Source organism: Microcaecilia unicolor, chromosome 11, assembly GCF_901765095.1.
Source record: "Microcaecilia unicolor chromosome 11, aMicUni1.1, whole genome shotgun sequence".
Classification (NCBI taxonomy): domain Eukaryota; kingdom Metazoa; phylum Chordata; class Amphibia; order Gymnophiona; family Siphonopidae; genus Microcaecilia; species Microcaecilia unicolor.
The window spans coordinates 129,990,681-130,006,076 of record NC_044041.1 but is presented as its reverse complement, the minus strand read 5'-3'; the positions used below and the strand labels follow the sequence as shown (position 1 = coordinate 130,006,076).

Below are 15,396 nucleotides of genomic sequence, written 5' to 3'. Positions count from 1 at the left end.
GGAAAAGTTCAGGATGCTTTCCCTGGGCACCCTTCTTCCCATGATTCAGGAAAACGATTGGCTATGCTTTCTGGACTTGAAGGACACCTACACGCACATCCAGATATTGCCAGCTCACAGGCAGTATCTGCAATTTCAGCTGGGCACACGTCACTACTGTGTGCTACCCTTTGGGCTCGCCTCTGCGCCCAGAGTGTTCACAAAGTGCCTGGCTGTAGTAGCAGCAGCGCTTCGCAGGCTGGGAGTGCACGTGTTCCCTTATCTCGACGATTGGCTGGTAAAGAACACATCTGAGGCAGGAGCTCTACAGTCCATGCAGATGACTATTCGCCTCCTGGAGCTACTGGGGTTTGTGATAAATTATCTAAAGTCCCATCTTCTCCCAGTACAGAGACTCGAATTCATAGGAGCTCTGCTGGATTCTCGGACGGCTCGTGCCTATCTTCCGGAGACAAGGGCCTACAATCTGTTGTCCCTCGTCTCCCGGGTACAAGCGTCCCAGCAGATCACAGCTCGACAGATGTTGAGATTGCTTGGCCACATGGCCTCCACAGTTCATGTAACTCCCATGGCTCGTCTTCATATGCGATCTGCTCAATGGACCCTAGCTTCCCAGTGGTTTCAAGCTGCTGGGGATCTAGAAGACGTGATCCACCTGTCCACGAGTTTTCTCAAATCCCTGTATTGGTGGACGATTTGGTCCAATTTGACTCTGGGACGTCCTTTCCAAATTCCTCAGCCACAAAAAGTGCTGACTATGGATGCGTCTCTCCTGGGGTGGGGAGCTCATGTCGATGGACTCCACACCCAGGGAAGCTGGTCCCTCCAGGAACGCGATCTGCAGATCAATCTCCTGGAGTTACGAGCGGTCTGGAATGCTCTGAAGGCTTTCAGAGATCGGCTGTCCCATCATATTATCCAAATTCAGACAGACAACCAGGTTGCCATGTATTACATCAACAAGCAGGGGGGCACCGGATCTCGCCCCCTGTGTCAGGAAGCCGTCAGCATGTGGCTCTGGGCTCGCCGTTACAGCATGTGGCTCCAAGCCACATATCTGGCAGGCATAAACAACAGTCTGGCCGACAGGTTGAGCAGGATTATGCAACCTCACGAGTGGTCGCTCAACTCCAGAGTAGTGCGCCAGATCTTCCAGGTGTGGGGCACCCCCTTGGTAGATCTCTTTGCATCTCGAGCCAACCACAAGGTCCCTCAGTTCTGTTCCAGACTTCAGACCCACGGCAGACTGGCATCGGATGCCTTCCTCCTGGATTGGGGGAAAGGCCTGCTGTATGCTTATCCTCCCATACCTCTGGTGGGGAAGACTTTGTTGAAACTGAAGCAAGACCGAGGCACCATGATTCTGATTGCTCCGTTTTGGCCGCGTCAGATCTGGTTCCCTCTTCTTCTGGAGTTGTCCTCCGAAGAACCGTGGAGATTGGAGTGTTTTCTGACCCTCATCACACAGGACGAAGGGGCGCATCTGCATCCCAACCTCCGGTCTCTGGCTCTCACGGCCTGGATGTTGAGAGCGTAGACTTTGCCTCTTTGGGTCTGTCAGAGGGTGTCTCCCATGTCTTGTTTGCTTCCAGGAAAGATTCCACTAAGAGGAGTTACTTCTTTTTATGGAGGAGGTTTGCTGTCTGATGTGACAACAAGGCCTTAGATCCTCGCTCCTGTCCTACACAGACCCTGCTTGAATACCTTCCGCACTTGTCTGAGTCTGGTCTCAAGACCAACTCTGTAAGGGTTCACCTTAGCGCAATCAGTGCATACCATTACCGTGTGGAAGGTAAGCCGATCTCAGGACAGCCTTTAGTTGTTCGCTTCATGAGAGGTTTGCTTTTGTCAAAGCCCCCCCGTCAAACCTCCTACAGTGTCATGGGATCTCAATGTCGTTCTCACCCAGCTGATGAAACCTCCTTTTGAGCCACTGAATTCCTGCCATCTGAAGTACTTGACCTGGAAGGTCATTTTCTTGGTGGCAGTTACTTCAGCTCGTAGAGTCAGTGAGCTTCAGGCCCTGGTAGCTCATGCTCCTTATACCAAATTTCATCATAATAGAGTAGTCCTCCGCACTCACCCTAAGTTCTTGCCAAAGGTGGTGTCGGAGTTCCATCTGAACCAGTCAATTGTCTTGCCAGCATTTTTCCCCCGTCCTCATTCCTGCCCTGCTGAACGTCAGCTGCACACATTGGACTGCAAAAGAGCATTGGCCTTCTATCTGGAGCGGACACAGCCCAACAGACAGTCCGCCCAATTGTTTGTTTCTTTTGATCCCAACAGGAGGGGAGTGGCTGTGGGGAAACGCACCATTTCCAATTGGCTAGCAGATTGCATTTCCTTCACTTACGCCCAGGCTGGGCTGGCTCTTGAGGGTCATGTCACGGCTCACAATGTCAGAGCCGTGGCTGCGTCAGTGGCCCACTTGAAGTCAGCCACTATTGAGGAGATCTGCAAAGCTGCGACGTGGTCATCTGTCCACACATTCACATCTCATTACTGCCTGCAGCAGGATACCCGACGCGACAGTCGGTTCGGGCAGTCAGTGCTTCAGAATCTGTTCGGGGTTTAGAATCCAACTCCACCCCCTAGGCCCAAGTTTTATTCTGTTCCAGGCTACACTCTCTGTTAGTAGGATATGTTGTTAGGTCAATCTCAGTTCTGTCCTCGCCGTTGCGAGGCCCAATTGACCATGTTTGTTGTTTTGAGTGAGCCTGGGGGCTAGGGATACCCCATCAGTGAGAACAAGCAGCCTGCTTGTCCTCGGAGAAAGCGAATGCTACATACCTGTAGAAGGTATTCTCCGAGGACAGCAGGCTGATTGTTCTCACAAACCCGCCCACCTCCCCTTTGGAGTTGTGTCTTCCCTTGTCTTTGTCTTGGGACTGACGAACACGAGCCGGTTCAGGCGGGAAGACGGCCGCGCATGCGTGGTGCGCATGGGCGCGCGAGGACTAGCAAAGGCCTTTGCTAGTGAAGTTCCGATTGGAGGGGCTGCCGTGGACGTCACCCATCAGTGAGAACAATCAGCCTGCTGTCCTCGGAGAATACCTTCTACAGGTATGTAGCATTCGCTTTATAAAAGCATGTCAGATTTTAACACACCTTAGATGATCCTTATGATTCAAAAAAGGATCTTGAAAGCGAATGGTCTGCAAAAAAGGAAGCGTTCATCATGAGCACAAAATAGATGTAATACCGTTTGAAAATATGTCTGATAAAGCTGGTGGATATGTAATGTCCTCTGAATTGTGTCTGTGGGACCCTATCTATAAATTAAAAGTAAGCGGGTTGTGAGCCTAAAAAACGGAGATTAAGACTGGTGAGTGAGCAGTGTAAAATGCTCATAAGAATAAAAAATGCTAAAAGACTTGGAGAACTATATGTAAAAAAGGGGATAAATAAGAAGCGCATATGAGATTAAATCGGTGCCGAAAAAGATACCATATGTGCGCACATGATGGAAATGATGAATTAATGTAAATTTTTGACAACGTACCGACAGCATTGAAATATGCACTCGCTTGTGCAATCATTAATGTCTCCTACAATCAAATAAACAAAATAAAGAAAAAAATTGTATACCTTGATAAAGACCTTTATGAATCTCTGCTGGCGTAGCGTCTCAAAACAGTCTGCAGGGTTAGTATAAGATAAAACAGCGTGTGATTTTGTAAAAGATGTTTAAATATCATGTTTTGGTGCAAAAAAAAAACCGGAAGACTAAGTGAACAAACGTGCTGATTGGGAGAATCAAAATTGTGTGATGATGAGTGCCATAGATCGACATATATTCTACCCAATCAAAAAATCAGCTGTAGGTTCCGAAGATAGTTCTCATTACCTATCCAATCACAAAACAGGTACTCAAGATTGGCATACACTATATCGAATGAAAAAGCGCTGCAATAGTCATCATTATGTATCCAATCGCTAAACAGGTGCTATAGATCGACATATATTCTACCCAATCAAAAAATCAGCTGTAGGTACCGAAGATTGTTCTCATTACCTATCCAATCACAAAACAGGTTCTCAAGATTGGCATCTACTATATCTACTACTACTACTACTACTATTTAGAATTTCAATAGCGCTACAAGGCGTACGCAGCGCTGCACAAACATAGAAGAAAGACAGTCCCTGCTCAAAGAGCTTACAATCTAATAGACAAAAAATAAAGTAAGCAAATCAAATCAATTAATGTGTACAGGAAGGAGGAGAGGAGGGTAGGTGGAGGCGAGTGGTTACAAGTGGTTACGAGTCAAAAGCAATGTTAAAGAGGTGGGCTTTCAGTCTAGATTTAAAGGTGGTCAAGGATGGGGCAAGACATAGGGGCTCAGGAAGTTTATTCCAGGCGTAGGGTGCAGCGAGACAGAAGGTGCGAAGTCTGGAGTTGGCAGTAGTGGAGATGGGAACAGATAAGAAGGATTTATTCATGGAGCGGAGTGCACGGGAAGGGGTGTAGGGAAGGACGAGTGTGGAGAGATACTGGGGAGCAGCAGAGTGAGTACATTTATAGGTTAGTAGAAGAAGTTTGAACAGGATACGAAAACGGATAGGGAGCCAGTGAAGCGACTTGAGGAGAGGGGTAGTATGAGTAAAGCGACCCTGGCGGAAGACGAGACGGGCAGCAGAGTTTTGAACCGATTGGAGAGGGGAGAGGTGACTAAGTGGGAGGCGAGCAAGAAGCAGATTGCAGTAGTCTAAACGGGAGGTGACAAGGGTGTGGATGAGGGTTTTGGTAGAGTGCTCGGAAAGAAAGGGGCGGATTTTACGAATGTTGTAAAGAAAGAAACGACAGGTCTTGGCGATCTGCTGGATATGAGCAGAGAAGGAGAGAGAAGAGTCAAAGATCACCCCAAGGTTTCAAGCTGAGGAGACAGGGAGAATGAGAGAGCCATCAACAGAAATAGAAAACGGGGGGAGTGGGGAGGTGGGTTTGGGGGGGAAAAATGAGAAGCTTGGTTTTGGTCATGTTTAATTTCAGGTGGCATTGAGACATCCAGACAGCAATGTCAGACAAGCACGCTGAAACTTTGGTTTGGATGCAAGATGAGATATCAGGGGTAGAAAGGTAGATTTGGGAGTCATCAGCATAGAGATGGTAGGAAAAGCCATGGGATGAGATTAATGAACCAAGGGAAGAAGTGTAGATAGAAAAGAGGAGGGGACCAAGAACAGAACCCTGAGGTACGCCGACAGGCAGAGGGATAGAAGTAGAAGAGGATCCACCAGAGTGAACACTGAAGGTGCGGAGGGAGAGGTAGGAAGAGAACCAAGAAAGGACAGAGCCCTGGAATCCAAGTGAGGACAGGGTATCGAGAAGTATGCTGTGATCGACAGTGTCAAAAGCAGCGGAAAGATCAAGAAGAATGAGGATGGAATAGAGACCTCTGGATTTAGCCAGTAATAGGTCATTGGAGACTTTAGTAAGCGCAGTTTCAGTTGAGTGGAGAGGGCGAAAACCAGATTGTAGTGGGTCAAGAATAGCATGTGAGGACAGAAAATCAAGGCAGCGGCGGTGAACAGCACGCTCAAGTAATTTGGAGAGAAAAGGAAGGAAGGAGATGGGTTGGTAATTAGAGGGACAAGTAGGGTCGAGTGAAGGCTTCTTAAGGAGAGGTGTGACCACAGCATGTTTAAAGGCAGCAGGGACAGTCGCAGTGGAAAGTGAGAGGTTGAGAATGTGACAGATAAATGGAATAAGAGCAGGAGAGATGGCATTAAGAAGGTGGGTGGGAATGGGATCAGAGGAACAGGTGGTACATTTTGAGGAAGAAAGGAGAAGTGTAATTTCCTCAATAGTAACTTCAGGAAAGGAGGAAAGGGAATGAGGGGGAGGAGAGAGAGGGGAATGGACTAGTGGAGGGAGAGGTGGCGAGGTAGAGAATGCAAGGTTTATCTTTTGAACCTTGTCGTGAAAGAATTCAGCAAGGGTCTGAGGAGATAATGAAGGGGGAGTTGGGGGAGGGGGCACCTTGAGGAGAGAGTTCAATTTGGTGAAGAGAAGTCGAGGGTTAGAGCCAAGAGAGTTGGTCAGTTGCATATAATAATCCTGTTCGGCGCGTAAAAGAGCAGATTGGAAGGAGGTCAGCATGAACTTAAAGTGTAAGAAATCAGCAAGGGCCCGAGATTTCCGCCAGAGGCATTCGGCGGAGCAGGTACAGGAACGTAGGTAGCGGATATTAGAAGTCAGCCAAGGTTGGGGTTTTGTACGCCTTATAGAGCGGGTCATCAAAGGTGCAAGAGTGTCTAAGGCAGAGGATAGAGTATTGTTGTAAGAAGAAACAGCCTCGTTGACAGACGTGGATGGTGCCACAGTAGAGAGGAGGTTTGAAACATGGGAGGATAGAGATGAAGAGTCATCGAACGGAAAAGCGCTGCAATAGTCATCATTATGTATCTGATCGCTAAACAGGTACTCAAGACTGACGTGTACTATATCCAATCAAGAAAAAGCTATCGATGTTGTTAATCGTACCAGAAAACTAACATATACTGTATAAAAACGCAAGGAACAGGTGCACAAGACTGAATTATACTATATCGAATACAGAAGCGCTATGGATGTTAGTATATACTATGTGAAATGAAAAAGCGACTTCAACCTAAATAAACGAAATTAGATTAAACAAGATGAGTGTGAAAAAAACAGACAAAAAAAATTATCAAATAAAAATATCCTTGAAACATACTGAATGCAATGAATGGACCACATAGTGATATGATAAAAAATTATTGCCACAAAATGTTCACATGTAATGGAAGTACCAAGGAGTATGAAGAGATTCTTGAAACTGACTATATACAAGATTGTAAACTCTTACCAGATCATCTAAATCTGATTGGCTCAGCAAGTGCAGCTGACCCTCCAGTTGTTCTGGATCAGGAAATACATCATGCCAATCAACATCTTCTTCTTCATCAGGATCAGAAGCGTCAGTTTCAATTGCCTTTCCTGCTGCGGGAGGGGCAGGCACTGGATTCTCTACGTCATGTGGTACTGGTTTAAGAGCAGACTCACAGTCAGGATACACAATTTGTGACTTGTTTCTCTTTGAATATCCGGCGATTTAGTCATGCAAAAATAAGTCTGAATGGTGATTTTTCTGCTCACGCCACACCATCGGCACTGCAAAAGCCATTCCTTTCCTTTTACCATTCAACCACTGTGTTAGCCCAGAGTAACACACAGTGCAACAAACATGAGGTGCCCAGCTTTTATCTTGATCTCCAATTTGACAAAGTAATACTTGTAAGCAAGGCGCACTCGCTTTGTCAGATTCTTGCGCTGATCAGTGTATTTGCCACAATATGTAGCAGAAATTGTCCGGATCGTTAACAAATTTGCGTCTATCCATCTTGCCTTATATACTTACTGCTGACATCAGCCAGTAGACCTGTCTGAGCGCGTCCAGACAGGTCCGGGCATTTCCTTTGGAATATTTCCAATATATAATGCATTAATATTATAAGTGAATAGGCTTTGCATGTATAACTTAAAATTTAGACATGTCAGGCAAATTCGGAGTTCATATTTGGAATCAGCGGATTCAATTTAGTATAAATCACATGTTTTTCTCTCAGTAGCAAAATCATTGTTGCGTTGAGTTTTGCCACACAGTTTAGGAGGATACCCAAACTACAGTACAGTTGTTTTTCTTTGCCATTTTATAATCCTATTGGTTTGCACTATTTTAAGAACAATTGATAAACGTAATGATTAATTGTTCTACTTACTGCATATAGTGCTACTGACAGAGAAGCAGGAGGAGGTTGTATCTATTTCTGCCTAGTCGACTTCTTTCTACTGTGGTTAATGACCTGGCCTTACCATTCCCTTCTTACAGAACAAAACACTGCTGAGCTGCACAAAAGAAGAAGCATCAAAATGGGAACGAGCCTTTGTACCCACTGCAGACTCCTGCATCCTGATGACCTTTGGGGAATTCAGTGAGGGTGCAATCAAGAACAAGGTATGTGGGTCCACTGCAGTCACTAGGGGGCTATCATAGAATTGGCAGGATCAGTACTTATGGAGACCAGTGTATGTATGAGTAGTTCAAGATCTTGGCAGATAATTCTCTCAGCATAAGCCAAGCAAAATGGGAGGAACAACTGATCATTTCATTGGATTTAATAATTTTAAATGAGACTTCTATTCTTAGGTGTTCATAAGTTAAACATTTTAAATATTTATTTTTCAGCTACTTAGGAGTTCTTTGAGGATACAAAAAATCAGTTTCTATTGGTATTTTTGCTCCATAGGTACTATTGCTACAGTATGCACCTTTTAGAGAAACAGAGAACAAAATGAAGGCAGATAAAGACCATATGGCCTATTCAGTCTGTCCATCCATGCTCTCTGCTCTCCCTATCACTCTCTTAGAGATCCTATGTACTTGACCCAAGTTTTCTTGAATTCAGATACTGTTTTGATCTTCACCTCCTCCACCGGGAGGCTATTCCACAAATTCATCTCCCTTTCCGTGAAGTAGTATTTCCTCAGGTTACTTCTGAGTCTATCCTCTTTCACCTTCATCCTATGCCCCCTTGTTTCAGAGCTTCCTTTCAATTGAAGGAGTCTTGCCTCCTTTGCATTTATGTTGCATAGATATTTAAATATCTCTATCTTATCTCCCTTCTCCCGCCTTTCTTCCAAAGTACATACTATCCTCTTTATATCTTTTTGAAAGTGCAGTGTCCAGAATTGTACACAATATTCTAAATGAGATCTCATCAGTGTCTTATACAGGGGCATCATCAACTTCTGTTTTTTTACTTGCCATTCCCCTCCCTGTGTACCCAAAATTCCTTCTAGCTTTCACTGTTGCCTTTTCTACCTGTTTGGCAACCTTAAGATCATCACATACAATCACACCAAAGTTCTGCTCCTTTTTTGTACACAAAAGTTCTTTACCCCCTAAACTGTACAATTTGCTCAGCTTTTTGCAGCCCAGATGCATGAGCCTGCATTTTTTAGCATTAAATCTTAGCTGCCAAATTCCAGACTATTCTTCATGCTTCACTAGGTCCTTTCACATGTTATCCACACCATAGGGCTGGGCTGACCCTGGAGGGTCATGTCATGGCTCATAATGTCAGAGCCATGGCTGCGTCAGTAGCCCACTTACGATCAGCCTCCATTGAAGAAATTTGCAAGGCTGCGACATGGTCTTCAGTCCACTCATTCACATCTCATTACTGCCTGTAGCAGGATACCTGATCCGACAGTCAGTTCAGGCAGACAGTGTTGCAGAATCTATTTGGGGTCTAGACCAAATCCAACTCCACACCCCCAGGCCTGTTTTATTCTGTTTCAGGGCACTCTCACTCAGTTTGTATGTAGTTTTAGGTTGATCTAAGTTATGTCCTCGCCATTCCGAGACCCAGTTGACCAATATTTGTTGTTAGCCTGGATGCTAGGGATTCCCCACTTGTAAGAATAAATAGGCCTGCTTGTCCTCTGAGAAAGTGAAGATACAATCCCTCCCACCTCCCCTTGGAGTTGTCTCCTTTTTATTTTTTTACCTTTTTGCTGTAGTACATAGCTGAAGCACCATGTTCTTGTGGTGGGCGGGAAGGCACTCGCGCATGCACAGTGGAGCATGTCTCGCACTCCACAAAGCTGTACTTAATGCATGTCATAAGTCCCGGACTGGGCGACTTGGTTGGCGTCACCCCCTTTTGAGAATATAATACCTGCTGTCCTCAGAGAATACCTGCTACAGTAAATATCTTCGCTATCTCTGAGGTTGTGAAAAAAGTTTTTTTTTTTTTTTTGTTTCACAGACTGCGTTCCATTAGGCACTTTCTGGACTTTATATGTATTTATTATTTCCTGGTTACATTATTGTAACACAGTATATGCTGATCTACCTCAGTCTCAACTTTGCCGTCTTCTGACTCTACAAAACTCATCCGTGTACATACTATGAAAATCTAAGCGTTTTGACACAGCTAATCCTCTTCTAACAAAACTTTATTGGCTCCCTATCTCATACCGTGTTCAAGGTCCTTCTTCTTGCCCACAAAACCCTCTATTTCAATACCCCCCCTTACTTTATATCACTTATTATTCTGTACATTCCATCCCATGCATTAAGATCCTTAGACGCTAATCAACTAGTACTGCCTTCACCCAAACAAGCTCATTATGAGTCTACCCGTCATTCCTCTTTCTTTTTCAGAAGTACATAAGTATTGCCATACTGAGACAGACCAAAGGTCCATCAAGCCCAGCATCCTGTTTCCAACAGTGGCCAATCCAGGTCACAAATACCTGGCAAGATCCCAAAAAAGTACAAAACATTTTTTGCTGCTTATCACAGAAATAAGCAGTGGATTTTCCCCATTTTAATAATGGTCTATGGACTTTTCCTTTAGGAAGCCATTCAAACCTTTTTTAAACTCTGTTATGATAACTGCCTTTACCACATTCTCTAGCAACAAATTCCAGAGTTTAATTACACGTTGAGTGAAGAAACATTTCTCTGATTCGTATTAAATTTACTACTTTGTAGCTTCATTGCATGCCCCCTAGTCCTACTATTTTTGGAAAGAGTAAACAAACGCTTCACGTCTACCCGTTCCACTCCACTCATTATTTTATAGACCTCTATCATATCTCTCCTCAGCCATCTTTTCTCCAAGCTGAAGAGCCCTAGCCGCTTTAGCATTTCCTCATAGGGAAGTCGTCCCATCTCCTTTATCATTTTCATCGCCCTTCTCTACACCTTTTCTAATTCCACTATATCTTTTTTGAGATGCAGTGACCAGAACTGAACACAGTATTCGAGGTGTGGTCGCACTATGGATTGATACAAGGCTATTATAACAGTCTCATTTTTGTTTTCCATTCCTTTCCTAATAATACCTAACATTCTATTTGCTTTATTAGCCACAGCACCACACTGAGCAGAAGGTTTCAACGACGACACCTAGATCCCTTTCTTGGTCCGTGACTCCTACTACTACTACTTAGCATTTCTATAGCGCTGCTAACGTGGAACCTTGCATTACGTAGCTATAATTTGGGTTCCTCTTTCCCACATGCATCACTTTGCACTTGCTCACATCTCTTATAAATAGGTTAAAAAGCAGCAACCCCAGCACAAAACCCTTGGGAACCCCACTAACTACCCTCTCCATTGAGAATACTGACCATTTAACCTACTCTCTGTTTTCTATCTTTTAACCAGTTTTTAATCCACAATAGAACACTACCTCCTATCCCATGACTCTCCCATTTCCTCTGGAGTCTTTCATGAGGTACTTTGTGAAACGCCTTTTGAAAATCCAGATACACAATATCAACCAGCTCACCTTTAGCCACATGTTTGTTCAGCCCCTTCAAAGAAATGTAATTAGATTGGTGAGGCAAGATTTCCCTTCACTAAGTCCATGTTTGCTTTCTCTCATTAATCTATGCTTTTGAATATGCTCTGTAATTTTGTTCTTTATAATAGTCTCTACCATTTTGCCCGGCACCGACGTCAGGCTCCCTAGTCTATATTTTCCCAGATCTCCTCTGGAACCTTTTTTTAAAAATCGGTGTTACATTGGCCACCCTCCAGTCTTCCAGTACCACGCTCGATTTCAAAGATAAATTACATATTACTGACAATAGTTCTGCAAGTTTATTTTTCAATTTTATCAGTACTCTAGGATGAATATCATATTTGTGCAGATATTAGATCTGAGCAATCTTTCCCAAAATCTAAGCTCAAGACAAAAAACTTTTTTTCCAGCCTGCTTTTGGCTTTGCCTGTAGCTGGATATCGATCTTATGAGTAAATTTTGAGGCACAGATGTTCCCTTTCCCATCCCCTTCCCTTGTTCCTCGTTTCCCTCCCGTCATCTCTCTTTCCCAATTCAATTATGTGTGAATGATTTCTTACTCTATGCTATTTTAATGGAGTTCCTTTCTATTTTAATAGTATTTTGTATTGTGCACCGTTTTGACCTTCTGTAAAATAAGGCAGTATATAAAAACCCTAATAAACATAAACAGTGGCATAGCCACAGCCTACAGGGGGCCTTCACTGCTAATGCCACTGAACTCAAACACATCTCAACAAGGTTATAAAGCTGATGGGATTCCATTCCTGGTTCCAGCCGAGTAGACTTCGCAGAGGGGTAAAGCTGCTGGAGCAGCACCTTAGCTATGTAACCTCTGCAAATAATCCCTGAACTTCTGGAGGAAGCAATATGTTTTAAGAGCCGCTTCATCTTCCAATCGTGGGGATCCTTAAGGACAGTGCCACCCTCCACTGGGACTGTCATCTTCTTGGTCACAGCCATGACCAGAACATCCACCTTCAGGAGTGGAAAGAGAAGTTCCACATCCTCCCGGGGGAGTGGCTAGAGATGGCCCATGAACTTGGACCCTCGGAGGATCACACCCAGAATTTTCCATGCCTTCAGAACCACCTTGGAGAGGGCTCAAAAGAGGGAAAAAGTCTTTGCAGACTTGTGATAGTCTGAAAGGATAAGGTAACCCTGGTCTCCATTGGGGTGGGGGGGGGGGAGATAGTTTCCAAGTTCATTAAAATTTGATATACTGCTCTATTAAAATACTAGGCAGTTCACCTAAAGGTTCCCAATACCTGCTCAGTGACAGCTAGGAGCTCTGACACTCAGGACTCAGAGCAAGCCTCTTCCACCCAACACTGTACAAAAACTTAGATTGTGAGCCCACTAGGGACAGAGATAGTACCTGCATATAATAAATATAAATTGCTTTGTTAGTACCACAGAAAGGCAGAATATCAATCCATTACATTTTACCCATCTTCACAGGGAGAAAGCTCTAGGAGGTCCTCAACCTCTGCAGAGGATCCTCGCCCACTTACTATGTGACAGGGGAGGGTGAAGCGAAGATGGGTAGCCCTGAGACCCCGTTCCATCTTGAGGCCCAGGAACCCCCGCCCCGACGGGAGGTTCAGTTACCCACCATGCTGCTAGAGCCCTGCCAAACCTAAGAACATAAGTATTGCCACACTGGGACAGACCAAAGGTCCATCAAGCCCAGCATACCCGGCAAGATCCCGAAAAGTTCAATACATTTTATGCTACTTATCCCAGAAATAAGCAGTGGATTTTCTCCAAGTCAATTTAATAATGGTCTATGGATTTTTCCTTTAGGAAGACATCCAAACCTTTTTTAAACCCCCGCTAAGCTAACTGCCCTTACCACATTCTCTGGCAATGAATTCCAGAGTTTAATTACACGTTGAGTGAAGAAACATTTCTCTGATTTGTATTAAATTTACTACTTTGTAGCTTTGTTGCATGCCCCCTAGTCCTACTATTTTTGGAAAGATTAAACAAACGCTTCACGTCTACCCATTCCACTCCACTCATTATTTTATAAACCTCTATCATATCTCCCCTCAGCTGTCTTTTCTTCATGCTGAAGAGCCCTAGACACTTCAGCCTTTCCTCATAGGGAAGTCGTCCCATCCCCTTTATCATTTTCGTTGCCCTTCTCTGTATCTTTTCTAATTCCACTATATCTTTTTTGAGATGCGGCGACCAGAATTTAACACAATATTCAAGGTGTGGTCGCACCATGGAGCGATACAAACGCATTATAATATCCTCACTTTTGTTTTCCATTCCTTTCCTAATAATACCTAACATTCTATTTGCTTTCTTAGCTGCTGCAGCACACTGAGCAGAGAGTTTCAACATATCATCAACAACAACGCCGAGATCCCTTTCTTGGTCGGTGACTCCTAACGTGGAACCTTGCATTACATTCTCTTTCCCACATGTATCACTTTGCACTTGCTCACATTAAACATCATCTGTCATTTAGATGCCCAGTCTCCCAGTCTCATAAGGTCCTCTTGTAATTTTTCACAATCCTTTTGCGATTTAACAACTTTGAATAACTTTGTGTCGTTAGCAAATTTAATTACCTCACTAGTTACTCCTATCTCTTGATCACTGCCAGGATATGCCATACTCTCAGCCTGGGCCCCAAAGGACCAATCCAGGCTTGGGAGACACAGGGACACCTCCTCCATGCCCCTCTGAGTCGATGAACCCACCCGCTACTCTGTAGCTGAATCCACTCAGCCAGCATCAAATATGGTTTCTGCTCCCGCCAAAAGTAATGGCTCCACACACAGCCAGGGCCAATGCCACATGGAGCTCTACAGCCACAGGGGTGTCCAAAGACTGCGCCAGGAGATTCCCAGCACTGTAGTCCTCTGCCCCTGAAGTCCCCATCACACAATCAGGACATGTAGAGCTGTTACAACTGATAGCCAATAGATGAGCTACATCAGCAAATCTCCCCCAGTTTCTGGTTATATGAAAAAGCAATAAAAATATGCAGACACACAGAGAGAAAATTAGCCTCATTTCTGTATGTAATCGAAATCATGAAGGACCCAGGGCTGTTTCTTGTTCCATAGAAAATTAACCATTATCTTTGGCAAAATGATTTATTGGGAACTGACATGGAAACAATTGAAAGAAACATAAAACCATGCGGTTGACATAAATTTTAATAGCATTCACTTGACCCACAAAGAACTAACCATAAATTTCTTTCTCTCTAAATCTGCTTTCATTTGCAGAGAGCAAAGTAAGAAAATTTATGACTTATAAAGAAGTGTAAGGTCATGCAGGATAGAGGCAAAGACTCTGCAAACCACAAAAAGATGAGCTCAGCTTTGAGACAACTTGTAAGGTCTAGGGGAGAATATAAGACTTTTTTCTCTTAACTTAAAAGCCCTAAGTATAATCAAATCAGGTCTTGTATACCTCTGAAATCCCCTCACTAGGGTTCAGTTCGGTTTACATAATAGGTCTATCAGAGCAGAGGTTGTTAGAATGAATGCATGCGACCAAAGAGTCTTATAGGAAAGTCAGATGAATAATAACAGGCAGACATTGTATTGAATGTTATGAAACAGACTTGGAATAGGAAGGTTTCTGGAAGCTAAGGTAGATAGTATCTGTTCTGATGGAAATAGGTAGCGAGCTCCATATTGTTACTTCAAGTACTGATTCAAAATACTTCCTCTTAGACTGGGATGCTAGATGTAGAAAAATCTTAGATGTTTTAGCTCCTGAAATAACTCGTACATCTCGAAGACAAAATTTGACACCTTGGTATAATGAAGAACTAAGAAAACTTAAAACTCTTATCAGAAGAGTAGAACGGTCATGGAGAAAAAATAAAAATGAGCATACTCTTAACTCATGGAAACAAACACAACGAAAGTATAAATATGCACTAAGACAGTCTAAACGGCTTTTTTATAAGACAAAAATAGGCCCTGACTTTACAGACCTAAAGAAACTATTTTATTTTGTCAACAAATTAACAGATACTAATTCACTTACCTCTACTCATAATGATATCCCTCCTGC

At 43.8% G+C, this 15,396-nt stretch overlaps 1 protein-coding gene across 1 annotated transcript in view; it reads left to right on the top strand.

Moving 5' to 3' along the window:
• The window catches only part of MUS81 (MUS81 structure-specific endonuclease subunit), a 261,421-nt gene that overhangs the window by 194,452 nt on the left and 51,573 nt on the right, over positions 1 to 15,396 (top strand). The window contains exon 20 of the mRNA XM_030219968.1: positions 7,857 to 7,982. Within this exon, the coding sequence (XP_030075828.1) occupies positions 7,857 to 7,982 (126 nt within the window). The remainder of the gene's footprint in view (positions 1 to 7,856; positions 7,983 to 15,396) is intronic.